This window comes from Mesoplodon mirus (assembly GCF_964341445.2).
Source record: "Mesoplodon mirus genome assembly, chromosome: 7".
Taxonomy (NCBI): Eukaryota; Metazoa; Chordata; class Mammalia; order Artiodactyla; family Ziphiidae; genus Mesoplodon; species Mesoplodon mirus.
The window spans coordinates 110,195,995-110,219,966 of record NC_138983.1 but is presented as its reverse complement, the minus strand read 5'-3'; the positions used below and the strand labels follow the sequence as shown (position 1 = coordinate 110,219,966).

The 23,972-nt window shown below is 36.5% G+C and overlaps 1 protein-coding gene across 1 annotated transcript in view; it reads right to left on the bottom strand.

Moving 5' to 3' along the window:
• CEP126 (centrosomal protein 126) overlaps positions 1 to 22,704 on the bottom strand; it is a gene marked incomplete at both ends in the record, with an annotated part of 109,957 nt that extends 87,253 nt beyond the window's left edge. The window contains 2 exon segments of the mRNA XM_082629501.1: positions 16,109 to 16,228; positions 22,577 to 22,704. Coding sequence (XP_082485627.1) covers positions 16,109 to 16,228; positions 22,577 to 22,704 — 248 coding nt within the window.
• Positions 22,705 to 23,972: the final 1,268 nt, after the last annotated feature.

Here is a 23,972-nt window from a genome sequence, read left to right as displayed (position 1 = left end):
TTTGGTTGCTCTCTTCCTTTTTTAAAAAAATATATACATATATATTTTTTCCTTTTTCTCTTTTTGTGTGTATGTGTATGCATCTTTGTGTGATTTTGTCTGTATAGCTTTGCCTTTACCATTTATCCCAAGGTTCTGTCTGTCTTTTATTACATTACTTTTTAATATTTTTAAAATTTTAATATATTTTTAAAATTTTAATAACTTTCTTTTCTTTTCTTTCTTTCTTTCTTTCTTTTTTTATCCCATTTCTTCTGGGTCTTCTTGACAGGGCCTAGGTGCTCTGGCCAGGTGTCAGGCCTATGCCTCTGAGGTGGGAGAGCCAAGTTCAGGACATTGGTCCACCAGAAACCTCCCAGTTCCACATAATACCAAGTGGCAAAAAAAGCTCTCCCAGAGATCTCTATCTCAAGGCTAAGACCCAGCTGCACTCAAAGACCAGCAAGCTACAGTGCTGGGCACCCTATGGCAAACAATTAGCAAGATAGGCACACAACACGGCCCATTAGCAGAGAGGTTGCCTAAAAGCATAACAAGTTCACAGACACACCAAAACACACCACCAGACAGTGTACTGCCCAGCAGAAGGACAAGATCTAGCCTCATTCAAAAGACACAAGCACTAGTCCCCTCCATCAGGAAGCCTACACAACCCAATGAAACAACCTTACCCACTGGGGGCAGACACCAAAAACAACGGGAACTACAAACTTTCAGCCTGCGAAAAGGAGACCCCAAATACAATAAGTTAAGCAAAATGAGAAGACAGAGAAACACACAGCAGATGAAGGAGCAAGGTAGGAACCCATCAGACCAAACAAATGAAGAGGAAATAGGCGGTCTACCTGAAAAAGAATTCAGAGTAATGATAGTAAAGATGATCCAAAATCTTGGAAAAAGAATGGAGAAAATACAAGAAACGTTTAACAAGGACCTAGAAAAACTAAAGAGTAAACAAACAATGCTTAACAACAAAATAAATGAAATTAAAAATTCTCTACAAGGAACCAATAGCACAATAACTGAAGAAGAAGAACGGATAAGTGACCAGGAAGATAAAAGAGTGGAAATAACTACTGCAGAACAGGATAAAAATAAAAGAATGAAAAGACTTGAGGACAGTCTCAGAGACCTCTGGGACAACATTAAATGCACCAACATTCGAATTATAGGGCTCCCAGAAGAAGAAGAGAAAAATAAAGGGACTGAGGGGCTTCCCTGGTGGCGCAGTGGTTGAGAGTCTGCCTGCTGGTGCAGGGAACACGGGTTCGTGCTCTGGTCCAGGAGGATCCCACAGGCCGTGGAGTGGCTGGGCCCGTGAGCCATGGCCACTGAGCCTGCGTGTCCGGAGCCTGTGCTCCACAATGGGAGAGACCACAACAGTGAGAGGCCTGTGTACTGCAAAAAAATAAAAAATAAAAAAATAAATAAAGGGACTGAGAAATATTTGAAGAGATCATAGTTGAAAACTCCACTAATATGGGAAAATAAATAGTCAATCAAGTCCAGGAAGCACAGAGAGTCCCATACAGGATAAATCCAAGGAGAAGCATGCCAAGACACATATTAATCAAAATATCAAAAATTACATACAAAGAAAAAATATTAAAAGCAGCAAGGGACAAACAACAAATAACATACAAGGGAATCCCCATCAGGTTAACAGCTGATATTTCAGCAGAAATTCTGCAAACCAGGAAGGCATGGCAGGACATATTTACAGAGATGAAAAGGTAAAACCTACAATCAAGATTACTCTACCTGGCAAGGATGTCATTCAGATTCGATGGAGAAATCAAAACCTATACAGACAAGCTAAGAGAATTCAGCACCACAAAACCAGCTTTACAACAAATTCTGAAGGAACTTCTCTAGGCAGGAAACACAGGAGAAGGAAAACACCTACAATAACAAAACCCCCATAAATTAAGAAAATAGTAATAGGAACATACATATCAATAATTACCTTAAATGTAAATGGATTAAATACTCCAACAAAAAGACACAGACTGGCTGAATGGATACAAAGACAAGACCCTTATATATGCTGTCTACAAGAGCCCCATTTCAGACCTAGGGACACATACAGACTGAAAGTGAGAGGATGGAAAAAGATATTCCATGCAAATGGAAATCAAAAGAAAGCTGGAGTAGCAATTCTGATATCAGACAAAAAGAGACTTTAAAATAAAGACTATAACAAGAGACAAAGAAGGACACTACATAATGATCAAGGGATCAATCAAAGAAGAAGATATAACAACTGTAAATATTTATGCACTCAAAATAAGAGCACCTCAATGCACAAGGCAAATGCTAACACCCATAAAAGGGGAAATTGACAGTAACACAGTCAGAGTAGGGGACTTTAACACTGCACTTTGACCAATGGACAGATCATCCAAAATCAAAATAAATAAGGAAACACAAGCTTTAAATGATACATTAAACAAGATGTACTTAATTGATATTTATAGGACATTCCATCCAAAAACAACAGAAAACACTTTCTTCTCAAGTGCTTATAGAACATTCTCCAGGTCAGATCATATCCTGGGTCACAAATCAAGCCTTGGTAAATTTAAGAAAATTGAAATCATATCAAGTGTCTTTTCTGACCACAACGCTATGAGACTAGATATCAATTACAGGAAAAAATCTGTAAAAAATACAAACACATGGAGGGTAAATGATACACTATTAAATAACCAAGAGATCACTGAAGAAATCAAAGAGGTGATCAAAAAATACCTAGAAACAAATGACAATGAAAACATGACAACCAAAAGCCCATGGGATGCAGCAAAAGCAGTTCTAAGAGGGAAGTTTAGAGCAATACAATCCTACCTGAAGAAACCAGAAACATCTCAAATAAACAACCTAATCTTGCACCTAAAGCAATTAGAGAAAGAAGGATTAAAAAAAACCCCAAAGTTTGCAGAAGAAAAGAAATAATAAAGGTCAGATCAGAAATAAATGAAAAAGAAAAGAAGGAAACAAGAGCAAAGATCAATAAAATTAAAAGCTGGTTCTTTGAGAAGTTAAACAAAATTGATAAACCATTAGCCAGACTCATCAAGAAAAAAAGAGATCAGACTCAAATCAACAGAATTAGAAATGAAAAAGAAGTAACAACTGAGAGTGCAGAAATGCAAAGGATCATGAGAGATTACTACAAGCAACTATATGCCAATAAAATGGACAACCTGGAAGAAATGGACAAATTCTTAGAAAAGCACAACCTTCTGAGACTGAACCAGGAAGAAATAGAAACTATAAACAGACCAATCACAAGCACTGAAGTTGAAACTGTGATTAAAAATCTTCCAACAAACAAAACCGCAGGACCAGAAGGCTTCACAGGTGAATTCTATCAAACATTTAGAGAAGCATCAACACCCATCCTTCTCAAACTTTTCCAAAATATAGCAGAGGGAGAAACACTCTCAAACTCATTCTATGAGGTCACCATCACCCTGATACCAAAACCAGACAAAGATATCACAAATAAAAAAACTACACGCCAATATCCCTGATGAACATAGATGCAAAAATCCTCAATAAAATACTAGCAAACGGAATCCAACAGCACATTAAAAGGATCATACACCATGATCAAGTGGGGTTTATCCCAGGAATGCAAGCATTTGTCAATATAGTCAAATCAATCAGTGTGATAAAACATATTAACAAACCGAAGGAGAAAAATCATATGGTCATCTGAATAGATGCAGAAAAAGCTTTCAACAATATTCAACACCCATTTATGAGAGAAACCCACAAGAAATTAGGCATAGAGGGAAGTTACCTCAACATAATAAAGGCCATATATGACAAACCCACAGCCAATATAGTTCTTAACGGTGAAAAACTGAAACCATTTCCTCTAAGATCTGGAAGAAGACAAAGTGTTCCACTCTCACCACTATTATTAAACAAAGTTTTGGAAGTTTTAGCCACAGCAATCATAGAAGAAAAAGAAATAAAAGGAATCCAAAATGGAACAGAAGAAGTAAAGCTGTCACTGTTTGCAGATGACATGATACTATATAGAGAGAATCCTAAAGATGCTACCAGAAAACTACTAGATCTAATCACGGAATTTGGTAAAGTAGCAGGATACGAAATTAATGCACAGAAATCTCTTGCATTCCTATACACTAATGATGAAGAATCTGAAAGTGAAATTAAGGAAACACTCCTATATACCATTGCAACAAAAAGAATAAAAAAACTAGCAATAAACCTACCTAAGGAGGTGAAAGACCTGTATGCAAAAACTATAAGACACTCATGAAAGAAATTAAAGATGATGCAAACAGATGGAGAGATATACGATGTCTTTGGATTGGAAGAATCGATATTGTGAAAATGACTACACTACCTAAAGCAATCTACATATTCAATGCAATCCCTATTAAATTACCAATGGCATTTTTTACAGAACTAGGAAAAAACATTTCATAATTTGTATGGAAACACGAAAGACCCTGAATAGCCAAAGCAATCTTGAGAAAGATAAACGGAGCTGGAGGAATCAGGCTTCCTGACTTCAGACTATACTACAAAGCTACTATAATAAAGACAGTATGGTACTGGCACAAAAACAGAAATATATCAATGGAACAGGTTAGATAGTCGAGAGATAAGCTGATGCATATATGGTCGCCTTATTTTTGATAAAGGAGGCGAGAATATACAATATATATACAAAGTAAGAACTGTGTGCATGGCCCATGATGCTGCTCTGCACACCCCAGCCTGAGTTGTGTGTCTCCAGGTGTGGAGGGAGGCTGGGTGCTGGAAAGTGGGGTTTGGAGAGTAGACCCAGGGAGGGGACAGTTGCTGGCTGTGAAGAGACAGCCTGAAGGGACAGGAGTAAGGAGCTTCACAGCCTGGAAAGTTTTCTGAAGAATCCTGGAGCATTATAGAAACAAGGTGCCATTGTTGAGTGGCATGCAAGGGGTGGGGCCGCCAGTGCAACTCCCTTCCCATCCCGCCAGCCCCCTGCCTCCATGGGCACTGGGAGGGGCACCCATCTGAGCAGGCCCACCTGCCCCTCAAGCCAAGGTCTCTTCGGTGCACAGGCTCCAGAATCCTGAGCTCCACCACTGCCAAAGCCTCCTTTGACTGCACATGGGGCCTGTGCATGATGCCCATGCCAAAACCTCATCCAGAATCAGCCCTGGGCACCCCAGCCTGAGACAGGAAGCCGCCAATGCTGGTGGGAGCTGAGTGCTAATGTGTGGTGTTAGAAGAGTGGATCCGGGGAGAGGACTGCTGTTGGCAGGGACAGCTTGAGGAGACAGGAGTGAGGGTCTCCTTGGCTGGGAATGCTGCTAGAGGAAGCATGGTCTGCCTTGGAAATGAGGTGTCACTGTTGAGTGGTGCACAAGGGGCAGGGTCACCATTGCAAAACCCTTCCCCACCTGTTGGCCCCTGCTTCCATGGGCACTGGGAGGGACTCCCACCAGACACATCCCAGTCTGTTGCATCTTCCTGCTGGTCTCTGCCACAAGCACTTTGCATGTGCCACAGTTATGGCCTCCTTTTCCCTCCCTGGCCTGAGCGAATAAGTGCCCCAATCAGACTGAGGGACCCAATTGCCCACTGCTTTTGCCTCTCTCTCACCTGGATGGTGAACAGAAACCTGAGGGTGGCCCACATGCAGAGGTGGGGCCAAAACCAAAGCTGAGCCCCAGGGGCTATCTGACTAAGGAAGAGGAATGGAAATCTCTGTGCAGCTGCACAAGCTGCAGATTAAATTCACAGCTGTCTGACTAAGGAAGAGGAATGGAAATCTCTGTGCAGCTGCACAATCTGCAGATTAAATCCCAGTGATCTGCTTGGTAAACCCTGCACCTGTGGAATATCTGAATGGACACTGAGTACCCCACAACTTAGACTGGTCTAACTTTGGCAGCTGTGGACTTTGGGGGCAAGTGCATGTGGGAGTTGGGCCAGGTCAGAGTCTGAGCTGCCCCCGCAGTGCCCATGGTAGGTCCAGAGACCTAACTAGAGGTACAGGAGGGCCTCCTGGGGAGGTGGGGGTTGACCGTGGATTGCTGTCAGTGGGGGGAAAGAACACTGACAGTGAAGGACTCAGGAAAATATTATTACTAGTATTATTTTTTTCTCTCTTTTTCCTTTTGGTTTTTGTTCTGTTGTTTTCTGTTTTTTAATTATATTTTATTTTTTACTCACTTTTTCTTTACTTTTTTCTTTTTTGCTTTAATTTAAAATTTTTCTAAATATATATTTTAAAATTTTTACTTTTTGTTTTGTGATTTTCTTGTTTTTGTTTTGGTTTTGATCATTTTTGTGTTTAATGTTTTCTTTTTTTCAGCTTGCTTTCTGTTTTTGTTCTGTTCATTGTTTTTGTTAGTTTTGTTTTTATTGTTAGTTTTGTTTTTATTGTTTGTTTTGGGGTTCTTTTGTTTGTTAGGTTGTTGTTTGGATTTTTGTTTTCTTTTTTTGCTTTCTTTCTTTCTTTCTTTCATTTTGTTTTTATCATTTGTCTTGGGTTTTGTTGGTCTTCTTTCCTTTTCTTTTTTTCTGGCTGTGCCACATAGCTTGCAGGGTCATGGTTCCCTAACGAGGGTTAGGGCCTGAGACTCACGGGTAAGAGCACTGAGTCCAAGATGCTGGAATGCCAGAGAATTTCTGGTCCCAGGGAATATTAAACAATGTGAGCTTTCCTGGAGGTCTCCATCTCGACAGCAAGACCTGGCTCCACCCAACTGCCTGTAGGCACCAGTGCTGGACACCCCACACCAAACAACCAGCAAGACAGTAACACAGCCCCATCCATTAGCAGACAGGCTGCCTAAAGTTGTACTAAACTCACAGACACCACAAAACACACTACCTGATGAGGGCCTGCCGATCAGAGGGACATGACTCAGCTCCAGCCACCAGTTCAAGCACCAGTCCCTCCCAACAGGAAACCTACAAAAGCTCCTAGACCAACTTCACCCACCAGGGGGCAGACACCAGAAACAAGAGGAACTACAACACTGCAGCCTGCGGAAAGGAGACTAGAAACACAGTAAATTAGATAAAATGAGATGACAGAGAAATAGGTTATGGATGAAGGAGCAAGGTAAAAATCCACAAGACCAAATAAATGAAGAGGAAATAGGCAATTTACCTGAAAAGGATTCAGAGTAATAATAGGTAAGATGATTCAAGATCTCAGAAATAGAATGCAGGCACGGATTGAGAAGATACAAGAAATGTTTAACAAGGACCTAGAAGAACTAAAGAACAAACAAACAGTGATGAACAACACAATAACTTAAATGAAAAATACACAAGAAGAAATCAATAGCAGAATAACTGAGGCAGAAGAACAGATAAGTGAACTGGAATATAGAACGGTGGAAATAAATGCCACAGAACAGAATAAAGAAAAAAAGGATGAAAAGAAATGAGATCAGTCTCAGAGACCTCTGGGACAACATTAACCCTACCAATATTCAAATTACAGGGGTCCCAGAAGAAGAAGTGAAAGAGAAAGGGTCTGAAAAAATATTTGAAGAGATTAAAGTGGAAAACTTCCCAAACATGGGAAAGGAAATAGTCACCCAAGTCCAAGAAGCCCAGAGAGTCCCATACAGGATAAACCCTAGGAGGAACACACCGAGACGCATATTAATCGAACTAACAAAAATCAAATACAAAGAAAAAAAAATAAAAGCAGCAAAGGAAAAGCAAAAATAACATACAAGGGAATCCCCATAAGGTTATCAGCTGATTTTTCAGCAGAAACTCTACAGGCCAGAAGGGAGTGGCAGGATATATTTAAAGTGATGAAAGGGAAAACCCTACAACCAAGAACACTGTACCCAGCAAGTTTCTCATTCAGATTCTACAGGGACATCAAAAGCTTTATAGACAAGCAAAAGCTAAGAGAATTCAGCACCACCAAACAGCTTTACAACATATGCTAAAGAAACTTCGCTAGGCAGGAAACATAGGAGAAGAAAAACACCTACAAAAACAAAACCAAAACAATAAAGAAAATGGTAATAGGAACATATATATCGATAGTTACCTTAAATGTAAATGGATTAAATGCTCCAACCAAAAGACACAGACTGGTTAAATAAATACAAAAACAACACCCATATATATGCTGTCTATAAGAGATGCACTTCAGACCTGGGAAACATACAGACTGAAAGTCAGGGGATGGAAAAAGATATTCTATGCAAATGGAAATCAAAAGAAAGCTGGAGTAGCAATACTCACATCAGACAAAATAGACTTTAAAATAAAGACTGTTATAAGAGACAACGAAGGAGACTACATAAGGATAAAGGGATCAACCCAAGAAGAAGATATAACAATTGTAAATATTTATACACCCACATAGGAGCACTTCAATATATAAGGCAAATGCTAACAGCCATAAAAGAAACTGACAGTAATACAATAATAGTGGGAGGCGTTAACACTCCACTCACACCAATGGAGAGATCATCCAAGCAGAAAATTAATAAGGAAACACAAGCCTTAAATGACACATTAGACCAGATAGACTTAATTGATATCTATAGGACATTGCATCCGAAAGCAGCAGAATACACTTTCTCCTCAAGTGCACATGGAACATCCTCCAGGATAGGTCACATCTTGGGTCACAAATCAAGCCTTGGTAAATGGAAGAAAATCGAAATCATATAAAGCATCTTTTCTGACCACAACACAATGAGATTAGAAATCAATTACAGAAAATAAACTATAAAAACCACAAACACATGGGGGCTAAACAATATGCTACTAAATAACCAATGGATCACTGAAGAAATCAAAGTGAAAATCAAAAAATACCTAAAAACAAATGACGACAAAAAGATGATGACCCAAATGCCATTGGGCTCAGCAAAAGCAGTTCTGAGAGGGAAGCTTGTAGCAATACAATCCTACCTCAAGCAACAAGAAAAATCTCAAATAAACAACCTAACCTTACACTTGAAACAACTAGAGAAAGAAGAACAAACAAAACCCAAAGTTAGTAGAAGGAAATAAATCATAAAGATCAGAGTAGAAATAAATGAAATAGAAACAAAGAAAACAATAGCAAAGACCAATGAAACTAAAATCCGGTTCTTTGAGATGCTAAACAAAATTGATAAACCTTTAGCCAAACGCATCAAGAAAAAAAGGGAGCAGACTCAAATCAACAGAATTAGAAATGAAAAAGGAGAAGTAACAACTGACAGTGCAGAAATACAGAGGATCATGAGAGATTACTACAAGCAACTATATGCCAATACAATGGAAAACCTGGAAGAAATGGACAAATTCTTAGAAAAGCACCACTTTCTGAGAACCAGGAAGAAATAGAAACTATAAACAGACCAATCACAAGTGATGAAATTTAAACTGTGATTAAAATCTTCCAACAGACAAAAGTCCAGGACCAGATGGCTGCACAGGCAAATTCTATCAAACATTTAGAGAAGACAACTATCCTTCTCAAACTCTTCCAAAAAATTGCAGATGGAGGACCACTCACAACCTCATTCTATGAGGCCACCATCACCCTGATACCAAAAGCTGACAAAGATATCACAAAAAAAGAAAATTACAAGCCAATATCACTGATAAAAGTAGAAGCAAAAATCCTCAATAAAATACTAGCAAACAGAATCCAACAATACATTAAAAGGATCATACACCCTGACCAAGTGGGATTTATCCCTGGGATGCAAGGATCCTTCAATATATGCAAATCAATCAATGTGATACACCATATTAATAAATAGAGGAATAAAAACCATATGATCATCTCAATAGATGCAGAGAAAGCTTTTGACAAAATTCAACACCCATTTATGATAAAAACTCTCCAGAAAATGGGCATAGAGGGAACCTACCTCAACATAATAAAGGCCATATATGACAAACCCACAGCAAACATCATTCTCAATGGTGAAAAACTGAAACCATTTCCCCTAAGTTCAGGAACAAGGCAAGGATGACCACTCTCACCACTTTTATTCAACATTGGTTTGGAAGTCCTAGCCACAACAACCAGAGAAGAAAAAGAAATAAAGGATTCCAAATTGGAAAGAAGTAAAACTGTCACTGTTTGCAGATGACATGATACTATGCATTGAAAATCCTAAAGATGCCTCCTGAAAACTACTAGAGCTAATCAATGAATTTGGTAAAGTTGCAGGATACAAAATTAATACACAGACATCTCTTTCATTCCTATACACTAATAACAAAAAATCAGAAATAGAAATGAAGAAAACTATCCTATTTATCGTTGCAACAAAAAGAGTAAAATACCTAGGAATAAACCTACCTAGGAGGCAAAAGACCTGTAATCAGGAAGCTATGAGATAATGATGAAAGAAATCAAAGACGACAAAAACAGATGGAGAGATATACCATGTTCCTGGACTGGAAGAATCAATATTGTGAAAATGCTTATATTATCCAAAACAGTCTACAGATTCAATGCAATCCCTATCAAATTACCAATGGCATTTTACAAATAATTAGAATAAAAACTTTTATAATTTGTATGGAAATACAAAAGACCCCAAATAGCCCAAACAGTCTTGAGAAAGAAAAACAGAGCTGGAGGAATCAGGCTCCCGGACTTCAGACTATACTACTAAGTCATTAAAGCAGTGTGGTACTGGCACAAAAACAGAAATATAGATCAAGGGAACAGGATGGAAAGCCCAGAGATAAACCCAGGCACCTATGGTCACCTTATCTCTGATAAAGGAGGCAAGAATATACATTGGAGAAAAGGTGATCTCTTCTATAAGTGGTGCTGGGAAAACTGGACAACTACATGTAAAAGAATGAAATTAGAACACTCCCTAACTCCAGACAAAAAAATAGACTCAAAATGGGCTAAAGACCTAAATGTAAGGCTGGACACTATAAAACTCTTAGAGGAAAACATAGGCAAAACACTTTTTGACATAAATTGCAGCAAGATCTTTTTTGACCCACTTCCTAGAGTAATGAAAATAAAAACAAAAATAAACAAATGGGATCTAATTAAACTTATTAGCTTTTCCACGGCAAAGGAAACCATAAACAAGACGAAAAGACAACCCTCAGAATGGGAGAAAATATTTGTAAATGATGCAGCTGACAAGGTATTAATCTCCAATAAACACAAACAGCTCATGAAGCTCAATGTCAGAAACAAAAAAACAAAAAAAAACCCAATCAAAAAATGGGCAGAAGACCTATACAGACATTTGTCCAAAGAAGACATACTGATGGCCAGCAAACACATGAAAAGATGCTCAACATCACTAATTATGAGAGAAATGCAAATCACAAGTCCAGTGAGGTATCACTTCTCATCAGTCAGGATAGCCATGATCAAAAAATCTACAAATAGTAAATGCTGAAGAGGGTTAGAGAAAAGGGAATCCTGTTACACTGTTGTTGGGAATGTAGATTGGTACAGCCACTATGGAGAACAGTATGGAGATTCCTTAAAAAACTAAAAACAGAGCTATAATATGACCCAGCGATCCCACTACTGGGCATACACCCAGAGAAAAACATAATTAAAAAAGACACATGTGCCCCAATGTTCATTGCTGCACTGTTTACAATAGCCAGGATATGGAAGCAAGTTAAGTGTCCATCAACAGAGGACTGGTTAAAGAAGATCTGGTACATATATACAATGGAATATTACTTAGCCATAAAAAAGAATGAAATTGGGTTGGTTGTAGAGTTGTGGATGGACCTAGAGACTGTCATACAGTGAAGTAAGTCAGAAAGAGAAAAACAAATATTGTATATTAACGCATATATATGGAACCTAGAAAACTAGTATAGATGATCTTATCTGAAAAGCAGAAACAGAGACACAGATGTAGAGAAAAAACATATGGATACCAAGGGGGAAAGCGTGGGGGGGGGATGAATTGGGAGATTGGGATTGATTATATACAGTATTGATACTACATATAAAATAGATAACTAATGAGAACCTATTGTATAGCACAGATAACTCTACTAAATGCTCTATGGTGACCTAAATGGGAAGGAAATACAAAAAAGAGGAGATATATGTATACATGTAGCTGATTCACTTTGCTGTACAGTAGAAACTAATACAACATTGTAAAACAGCTATACTTCAATACAAATTAAATTAAAAAAATTCACCAAGCTTACCAGTTGAGTCTAGTACTGTAAACTAAATAAAGCTTAATAGCTCAAGGACAATACAGTAATATAACAGAGTAGAATATTTGATGCCCATAATAAAGATTCTAAGGCATAAAGAATAGATCAAACTGCATTTATCATAATTTGTATAAAAGATTACAGAATTATGCATTGTAATTCAGAAAGATTTATGTTAATAATGTCTATAACATTTGCATAATGGATAAGTATTCCATTTCTGACAATGCTCTTCATGCACCACACATAACTGACCTTTGACTCCTATTTACCCTACCTACTCAATCCCGACTCTACCTTCATACTCTACCTTCATACCTTCTCTGGTTTAGATCACTATAACAGCTTTCTACCTGTCTTCTTTGCCTCCAGCCTGTGCTTTCAATTCATCTTCTACCCCTCTGCTACAATGAGATGAAATATAAACATGATCATGATACTTCTCTGATTTCACTCTTTCAACAACATCTCAGAGTCCTAAGGATAGGGTTTAATTTCTTCAGATTGACACAAAAGTTATTTTATGAAATGACTCCTACCAACTCTATAGCTTCCTTTCCTGATACCCTTCCACATTTTCTTATGCCTAAATCACATAAAACTTTTGTCTTTTATTTCATAATATTAAGCTTTTTCATATATTGTCCTCCTTTATCTCTCAAGTACCCTAACTCCTGGTTATCTAATAAGACTTTACTCTTCCAGGAAGGAGTTCTTCCTTGTCCTACAGTATATGAGATGTACTTCTACAGCACCTTGTAGGTGACTCAATCATAGTATTTATTACATAGCATTGCCATCCTTTATTACTTCACTATTAGTAAATTAGTAAATTGAGGGCAAGAATCATGCATTTTATTTTTATCCTCTAGTATATGAAACCCAGTAAATGTTAGTTGAGTGAATAAATGCTGTCCTGTATGACATTTTAAATGGTCAAAGATAACTTCTAAATATACGAAATTCCTTTAATTTTCCTTTAATATATTATGAATATATTATGGATAATATACCCATGGATATTTAAACCTACTGATATCTGGATTTATTTGAATCTGTTTATATTTTTTAGCTTATACCAAACTTCTATATATGCAGGTTTGATTAATATGACTTATTGCTTAAAGTATAATTCCTTCTTATTTATTCTAAGGTACAGTCTTCCTGCTTCATGGGGAACTCCAAACTCCGTCATTCTCACAAATAGATAATGCAGCTACCCCATAATTCATGTTCACCAAGTAATTCATTCCGTGATTCTCTAGGTAATCTTTTTTCTGCCTATAGGATATGTAAGGAATCCTTTTTAATTATAGATTTTAGTGATTCTTCCTAAGTGCTTGTCTCTCACCACTTGGTAGTGTTTCCTCTTCTCTTTATTTGGGCAGTTTTCCCCATTCTGTCCTTTCCTTTCTTATTCTGCCAGTTAGTTATATAGTTCCATAGGAGTTTTGTCTGATCATCTGAACTTTTAAGCCTACATGCTTATATTATATTGTTTTAAAATATCTGAAGTTTCCTTTTGAGTTCTTTACTTCCTAAAATTTATTTCAATTTATTTTCCTCATGAAGTCACATTAAATCAGATTATTGACATTTCTAACGTTTAGTGATAAAATAGATTAACCAAAATTATTTTTTTCTCCCAATATGATGTTTAATAATTGGTACTCAATTACCTATGCTTGCTGATGAATAAATGCCTATTCACTAACTTATCAAAAGATAGTTCTAAAGTTGAAAATTAAAAACAATGTAGGAAGTAAGTTAATTTTCTTTATGTGTGTATATATTAAAATTACTTGGTCCACAAAGCAGCCTACTAGAAAGTTACCTGAGGATGTGATCCAGCAAACTAATGTTATATATAAAAAAAAGGGATGCTATGAGGCAAGAAACTGTGGCTCTAATTCCTGAGACCAATAAAGGGAAGTCTCAGATGCCCGTTGTGCATTAGATCTAAAAGGTAACGGGTATCTGTTGTAGCAGTACCTAGTGATGAAGGGAGGAGGACTTGGAGGGGAACAAAGGGGACTCCACTGTATGGACACTGAGTGACAGAATGGAAAACTTAAGAATGTGATAAAAACATACAAGAAAAATACTGGCAATAGAAATGCAAAAAATAATAAATAACAAGAAAATTAAAATGTGTGTGATTTTAAGCGATTAATGCAAGTAAACAAAGAGCACTTGGTGCTATGAACATCTTTTGAGTACTGTTGGGGAAACAGTACTGACAATGTCAAAGTATAAATTTGTCTCTTTTTGTAGAAAAAAACAGTGTTAGGAGAATATTTCTACTTGTAGGAAAAATATTTTTTTCTAAACTCTATGATCATAATATGAATAGACACCATAAACTTAGATGAGGTTAAGCATAGATACATAGGTCAAAAAATCCATAATAATAGACATAGTCTGAAATTCAGAAGTGCACAATTTGGTCCCCTTTTAAAAGGTGAAATATAGAAACAAAAGATTAGTGTTTTAAAATAAAGTTTTATGTGGCTTTACAAAAACAATTTTTTTTTACCCCTCTGTAGGGTGACAGAAAAATAAAACATAATGAAATTGTATTGGAAAATGTTCTGCCTCTTAGAATTTTAAACCAAAAATTTTCTTCTATATTTTCTACATCAGAATTCTTATGGGTGTTTGATGAGAGAAGACAGGTAGGAACTTTATGAATCAAATTCCACATATAAAGCCTGCTATCATACAGCAAGACAATTATTAGAAAATATACAATTGACAAATATTAATTTAATAATCAATAAAATAAGCTTAATGAAGAGCACTATGTGACAAATACTTGTAAATGCAGTCTCAACTATTCATCTCTAATACTACCTTTTTTGCTCTATGTAACAATTCCTTGAAAAAAATTGTATTAATTCCAATCATAAATAAGAAACTGAAGCTCAAAGAGATTAAATAACTTGCTGTAACTCATGGAGCTAGGATTTAAACCTACATCTCTGATTCCAAAGCCCATGACCCTTTCAACATATGATTATTCATTTTTCTTGAACTCCTATCATGTGCCTTTTATAGGCTTCAGGAGCTGAAAGGTAGGAGAAAAACAGAAATACACAAATACACAACAAAAACAAAAACATGCTTCATTAAATACTTTCAACTATGCCAGGCAATATAGAGTTAATCTAAAGAGAATTCAGTGCCAGAAAAAATTACAGATAAACAATTTTTTATTCCCCAAATGGGATTTGCAACATATGCCCAATGATGTAGTAATAAATGATGTAATAATAAATTCTAGGGCTTTTCTACTATTCACCTATTGTAGAACTATGAACAAGGTAGCAAAAACAACAATAAAAATGGCATAACCACTCTGTATTAAAAAAATCTAATAATTCAAACACATCTTGAAAAATAGGATGGTTTGAATTTTTACTTTATTTAGTTTCCAGTTTATACTAGAAAGCATTTTTTAATGGCAATCATTTATAAATTTTTTTTATCATATTTCCACAATTATTCATACTTTCCCCATTTTTCTGACTGGATGAATGAGGATAACACATATAGAAAAATTATATATAAGTGAATAATGAATTAAAATCAAATATGTTCTATTAGAGCCTAAATGCTAATTGGTAACCTTTTATCATAAAATGTTACAAAAAATGAAGAATACTTTTTATAGTCATTTTAAGAAGTGAATATGACACTAATAAGTTCTATGACAAGAAAAGACTGCTACAGTCATGGTCAGTAACTAGATGATATATCACTATCCTTGTGCTGTGACAGAAAAACAATAAAATTTAAAAGCCACAAAAATCTTGATCATGACTGTCATGACTTAGGTTCATAAAATGCTACAAAGTCGAGAAATGATTAATTTATGACTTTGAGTTTCTATGCTTCTAAATAAAATACAGTTACTTACTTTTTTCTCTGGTTTGACTCCACAAAATATTTACGTGCTTGATTTCGACATATTTTTTGTTGCTGCAGCAATATTTGGCGTTCTTCTTCTAAATTTTTCTCAAAATGGATTTTCATATCTCTAATGGCAGCATAAAGTTAAGGACAGTGGTTTATGTCTTTACTGGATGAGTATCAGTGCTATCTGATAAATACAATTACAGCCTCATACTAATGATGTAATGATTTTTTGTGGAACAATTAGAATGTGTACACATCAGTGTTAGTGTATGACTGGCACATGTTTTATGTAAAAACTCTTGGCTTGGTATTAGAACTGAAGATACATTTTACTTTCTTTGGGGAAAAAATTAATTACTTTTAGACATCATGAGCCCAGATAAGGAGACTACATATCTTTTCATTCATTATACAGATATTTGAGTACTTATTAACAAGTTACTATCTTAGGCATGTATATAGAAAAATGAAAGAAGGTTATATCTCATTAATAGAAAGCAGATGAATTAAACGTCTCAGTAGATCCTTTAATCCATAGCATGAAAGTCATATTCAAATATTAAAAAATCAAATAGCAATATAACTGGAAAGTTTGGGAATATAGTTTACTTAGTGATTTACTCATAAGTTAACAAACAAACCATTAGGAAAACCATACACAGTAATGTTTACTCAGAATTTTGCCAGATACGGAGTATTTTAGTTATCCTAATTATCCATTCATTTGAAATTTACTGTATAAAATTAAACTTTCTTTAAATAAGTTGAATTGATATGGTTAATTGATGCCTGAGCTTATTTAGTTACATTTTAACTGGCATTATTGAATGCCTTTATCAAATTTATCACAGTATTTTTCTGTTTTTAATGATTTTGAAGTTTTAAAAAGTGGTCATTCAATTACCATTTTTAGTACCTCATCATTAGATGTAGATGCATACAAGATTGTACTGAAGTTATTTATTGCAGGGCATGCCTATTTGTCTTTTTAGAATAAACAGTGTGTTTAACTTTTCCCCCCTCAAAATAAAGGTATGAAATTCTCTTTAAGAGTTCTATTTAATCAAGGTTTTTATATGCCATAAATATTAATGGTAAAATAGAATATAAGAAATACATTAAATAATAAATTATGCTATACATAAGTTGTTAACTCAAGATGTGTTAATTTTAGGATGCTGCAGGGCTTCAGCATCAACATAGTAAAAAAAAACTTATATATTTCAAAACAAGCACGTTTATTTGAACTTTTTGGTCATTTGAAACTTTGCTAATGGGAGCTTTCAATTATGTTGCTATTTAACCATTTTTATGCCATTGCTCATAATTAATTTACCTGTATTAGAAAATTTTGCACTACCTCACCATAAACAAATACACGCACTCACACACAATATTTTTACTTAAAGTTTCTTTTGAAGGATTTATAAAAATGAAACAGAAAGGGAAGCAACCTTTTTTTTTGTTGTTGTTAGCACAGAAACAGCTAAAGATTTAGCTTGTTCTTTTCTAATAGAGTACTTTATTAGAAGGAGTCAGACTTTAACAAGATGGCTAACTACGAAGTCACAACATGGCAGTGGAGGAAAGTGCAACTTCCTTTCAGGGTACCCAAGAGAAACATTGTGGGGGGAGAAAAGGGAGAAGTTGCTTTGGTTCAGGTGAGAAATATGCAGGACTATGATGCATGTGGAGATAATTCTCTGCTCTGTTTAACATGCTTGAAGTCTCACCACAGGAACATAAAGAAAATCACAAATGTAATGTTTGTAATAATGTTCTGACAACTATATATTGTTAGATTTAATTAAATGTCTCTTTCTCTATATAATATACACATGTATAATATTGCCTGCCAAGTTGTAAAAAATACTGCTGCCTTTGCATCTCTTAAAAGTATGGTATCCAAATTTAAAAAAATATTAGGTGGCTGGTTAAACATTTATTTTTCATACAAGCTGCATTGTTAAGGTAAGATATTTCCATAAAATCACTGTTAAATACTTCTTCAAAGGAAAGTAATTTTTATATATTTAACAGTAAAAAAAACAACCAACAACAAACCCAAGAATACTATGGGCACGTAATACATAATGATTATAATTTAAAAGCATAGCCTAATCTACCCCACCTCATCCTCATCTCTTCCTCTCCCAATTTAGTCTTTTTCTAATTGTAGCTCATTTAGGTTGTTTTAAATATGTTACCATCAATAATAACTATGAATCATATAACCCATACTCTTGTCAAGTTTATTAGAGCCATCCAGATTCTTTTTCTTCTTCTTTGTACCTCTCCACAGACTTGGCTCAGATGCTCTAAATCCCTTGCCTGGACTACTTCAGTAGTCTTCTAACTCATCTTATTACAGTACTCCTAAACTTGCCATCCTCCATTTGAACCTCCACAAAACCAGCTAAACACAAATCTTATTGGGTTTCTCATTCTTTGCTGTTCTCTAAAATCTCCCTATCACCTTCATGATGCATTATAAATTTCTTGGAATATACAGAATTTTATAATCTGGTCTGTTTTTTCAACTTCATTTTTCAACATTTCCCTGCATGATTCTGATGCCCAGTCACACTAAGATACTTATTAACAGAACAAGCCATGATGTAGTATGCCATTACCTTTTGGCACTTGCTGGCTAATTCTACTCATCCTTTCAGGGACACCTCAAGCAGTCCCTCCCCTATGAAGCTTTTTCTAACCCTCACTGGATGACTTCACACCCTCATGGGTAGGTCATATATTTCTCCTCTATATTTCTGTAACTCCAGTGCCTGGCATGGTGCTTAGAATATGGTAATGGCTTAATAAAAGATTGCTGAATGATTTCCTTGGAGAAAATTCTTACTAGGTAAACTAGGACAAAAGGCATACACATTTTTATAGCTTTTAGTGCCTCACAGACAAATTGGTTTCTAAAAGGGTTCTATAAATCTACATGTCATTAGAAATATATGAACATGAGTTTCTACACCTCATGAGCATAAGGTAGTACTTTGTTTTTAGAGAGACCGAATGGAAAGTCATGTTTTATTATGTATGTATTAGCAAAATAGAATAATACCATGTTGGGCAACTAATTTTTATTTTCCTCTTTGGTGAATTGTTAGCTCAGAGTCACTGGACATTTATCTATTGAGAACGTCATTTAAAAAATCAATTTCAGTGAATTCAATAAAGATAGAATAGTGTAAATATTAACCCTCTATCATAGTTACTACAAGTATTTTCCCCAGACAATTTGTTTTATTTAATTATACAATTCCCCCTTATGCTGAAGTTTTAAATTAATGTTATCTTTGAGATATTTTTCACTTGAAATTGATTCTTTCTTTTCAAAAGGTAAAGTTATTATACCTTCAAACTCTGAAAAAGTTGAAGTTCTATTTTCTGTCAGTTTTCCTTTATGATTTTGTATTTATTTTTATATTTACCCTTTTTATCAGTTCAAGCATACTTTGGAATGTAGTGTAAAATATGACTCAAGATAGAGATGGTGAATTTAGACTATGCTTTTTTAGAGGTTTGACTAAGGAGACAGGAAATATTAGAACACAGTTAAAAGGGTTTGATAGTTAGTTTTAAGGATAGTTAAGACCAGAGCATGTTTACAGGCTGTAGGGAAAGAAGGCTATTTGACAAAAGTTGGAAGTAAATTGTAAGAGAGAGTTAGGATAATTTACAATCCAGGGTTACTGAGAAGAGAGATGATGAAAATAGGGCACAAGTGAATGGATTCACCTTCTACAGTAAAAGTGATATCCCATCAGTGAGCCTGGAATAAAAAGCAGGGTAGGGGATTGAGGGTGGTGATGGGAGTAAGAAGGTTTGTGTTGTTTGTTGGGAGGGACCTGAGGGAGTTCATGGCATCCACTCTCTTATGAAGTATTATAGTAAGACAGTCTACTGCGAGTGACGGGAGGTGATCAAGATCTGGCACAGAAACTAATTAAGAGGAACAAAAGAGAACCCTGTTCTTGTTCTGGTGAAGCTGGAAACCATCAAGCTGTATCGGTTTTGTGAATTTTTTCTCTGACAGCATTTTTATTGTTGAGTGAAGGGGTAGAGAAATAGGGTTGTAGTAGTTACTGGGTGGTTGAGAAAGAATAGGAGTGCAAAGAACCAAGGATGTTGGTGAGAGAATATGTGTAGATAATTAAGAATAGGGTGTAAACTGGGTAGGGAACAAAGAGAGGCAAGGTGGGAGCTAGGATAAAATGGAAGGGGAAAAGACTGGAGATATTTATGAGAAAACAAGAGGCATAGTGTGAAGGGGACATGAAAGAACTTCACTTCTTTATTCTATTCCTATTTGAATTATTTTAAGAAAGTGAAATTATAGAACTTCAGCTAATTTTAATTAGATGAACTTCATAAGGTTTTGTTCCTTGCCTTTAGAGTCAGGGAATTCTGACTTGAGTGAGAGTACTTCAACAGAAAGCTGGATGGCCTCTGAGTATTGAATTCATATTTGGAAGTCACATGTAGAAATTTTACAAGTCACTTGCTTATTTTAAGTCTGCAGTTCATTTTTTTTAATTTAGTCATTAATTCAATAAATTTGCATACCTACTTTGTGCCAGATATCCAATATGAAACATTACAGATACTAAGGACATCCAAAATAATACAAAAGGTGCTTAAGTGTTTCTCTAACTAGTAACATAATGATATTCTTGATTTAGTATCATAGTCTTTTTTACATTCAAAAGAATTCCTCTATCCCAATTTAAATATATATACTAATTTTATATATACTAGCAAATATATATATATATATATTAGCAAAAAGTATATTATATATACTTATATATACATACAGATGCATATATACACACACATACTAGCAAAAGTTGTTGGATTTTAGCAAAGCTCTGGGCATCTATTGAAATGATCATCTACAACTTTCTTAATTTTAACTATATATTTATAATTCAAGTATATTTTTAGTAATACATTTCTTTATAGGAAACCAACATAATTCTGGAATTATGTCTATTTGGTTTTGTTCATTTGAGGTACTGCTGAATTTATTTACAAATATTTCCTTTGTTGTATCAATATTCATACCTCATAAATTTAAAAATATTAAGTTTATGACCATTTCACTAATAAAAATGATGGAAAGATACACTTTGTCAATGAGCCACTTACAGTGCCTCCCTATTTTCTGATTTAGCTATAAATCAGGGTCAGTGTAATAGGAGTTCGGGGTCCAAGAAAATACAATGTCAAGGGGACAGAATCAAATCCATACAGAAAGCAATACAGTTTATTTCAGATTACTTCTTGAGCAAGGACAGTTTTGAGGAGTAGTAAGGGCAAAAGCCAAAGTGAATGGAGTTAATAATGAATAGATGAAAAAAATTAGAAGCTGCTATTGCAGGTTAGGGTTTCTGAGAAGTTGACTGAAGAAAGAAAAGACAGAAGGGTTAAAAGCTTGAGGAAAGCATGATCAGAGGGGGGATATTTTACCATCAGTTAAGCTTTGTACATATCTGTCTTCCTCACTAGAGTTGTATCCCAAGCACCTAGTCAAAGAGCAGGCACTAAATGAAAATTGGTTGTTGACTTGCTTTTAAAAGTTCAACATCCCAGAAGTGGAAGACAATAAGGATAAGAAAATGGGGTTTAACTTGAAAAGTGAAGACACTCCATTCTTTGACAAGAATGAAGATGATTATACAGCACCATCACTACCAACCAAGTCCTTTGAGAATACAAAGGTTACACTCTAATTATCATAACATTATCTGAAGGAATAAACATGGTTTACATATTTTGAAAACAAAACTCTTTCACTCTTTCAATTTTCTACGATGCAACCAACAGCAATCTCAGAGGTGGGCTAGACCAATTCTTAGGGACAGGTCAAGAGATAATGCAGTGCAAAGCCTCCGGGTCCTTTGCTTCTCATTTTCTGTCTGTTGTCTCTCTGACAACAGCCTGGGCAGAGGATGGAAAACAAAACAAATTAACCAACTGTGTTAGGCTTTAGCAGCTCTGGTAAATAAATTAGGGAAGTGCTAGGTTAACTGTTAAAACGGACTGTTTCAGGAAGGCAAAACATTTTACCTATTTGTGGAATTCTTTTCTCCAAGCAGCATGATTAATCAGGGGGTGGATAATATGAAGTAAGGAGCATAACGGCATAACTCTAGAAGACAAAACAATCCCCATAGAACACACGGTTGATCTATTTGAAAACTCACAAAAATTTTAAACCAAAGTTGAATGGGGGTGAGATAACAAGGTAGCCGGGAAAGCGGTCCTAGCATAGGATAAAATGGTATTTCAGGTTTAAGGGGAGCAACGACAGTTACTGAAACAAATATCCGCAGTAAGATGACTAGCTAGTTTCTATCACCTTGCATCTGTGATAATGGGAGTCTAATGGGAAAAAAGATGGACCCCGCTTCCAACACCGCTACGCCGGCAGCCACAGCTGGAAGGATACAGGTAAGCGCCAGGTCGGTGACGCCCGCCGCTCAACCGAGGGCTGAGGGGGGCTCTGACGCGGATGTCCGAGGATTCAGTGCCCAGTCTTGCGACCGCGCTCCGGGCTCCGGGCCTCCCGGTCATCATCCTTCATTCACCTCAGCGCCGCCTCTCGGCTCGCCCCCGGAGCCTCCCTTATGGCAGCTCCGGCTTCCTCCTTCTCCGCCCCTCCCTGCACTCCGTCTCAGGCCCCGCGTCACTGCGGCGGGAAGGTTGGCCGCGGCAGCTCTGGTTCCCGCACACTGGCGCTCTTGGCTGTGGTGGCGACGGCAGCTGCAGCAGCGGCGACCTTGCCTAGCAATGGCAGAGGTGGCGGCCGCGACCCCAACCCCACCGCGTCCTTAGCGACGGCTGCCAGGGTGTGGGGGCGGGGCTCCAGAGGCAGCCAATAGGAGGCGCGGACTCCCTCCTACTCCCCCCACCCCTCCGAGCTGACTGCGGGCGGCGGCCTGGAACCCTAGCATCCTCAGGGACGCGAGTCTTCGCAGGAATGGGGAGCTGACTTGTGCCTCGGAGCCTGACTCCGTTCTACCTCCCTTTTTATGATGATGTTTTCGTGAGGGTATTGAGAGTGATGAAAGACACTGAGACGCAAAATCTTCAGATACAGGCAAACGCCACCGTGGGGACTCTGAAATGATTGCCTCGGGGATAATTCAGGGTAGGATTTGTTGTTTAACTACCTAGTCCTGCTGTGGGGTTTGAGTTGTGTCTTTCTGGAGCATCACTATCCCCAAACACCATCTCTTTTAAAAGGCTTTGTGGAGTGGAAATTTCCTTTCTCTACATTCTCTCACCCATTCCCTGACGCTTCTGCCATTCCGTCTGCAAGTCGTCTTCCTTGCCATTTCCCTACTTATAACGTCGCATTTCAAAGGCTTTTAATGGTGCCAGCCTTGCTGCCAGATTCTGGAAATAGACCATCGGCGGCCAGGAAAGTAGTGCAGATTTAATTTAGTAATCTCCAGGAAAGATATGCCAAAAGAGATCATCATATTGAAATTGTTTCAAGCTCTTATGGAAAATTGGATTTTTTAGCCACCAGGTTTAGTGGTTTTGCAAGTAAAAATTTGAAAAAAGGCTGAAATTCTTTGTTGGAGCTCATTTTTAAAGTACATATAAATTCTGACTGTATTTCAGCCAGTTTTTTTTTCTTTCTTTCTTTCTTTCTTTTTGTGTGGAAAAAACTCCCAGATTGGAAGCAGAATGTACAAACAGAATAAAAATCACTAGCTCACAATTCAAATGCCTCTGTCTTTGTGACTCAATTTGTTCATTTTTAGAGTTCAAATAATAAACTTTTCCAGTTGAAGCTATTTAAAGCAGAGTTTTTGCAAAGTTGGATACAATGACTC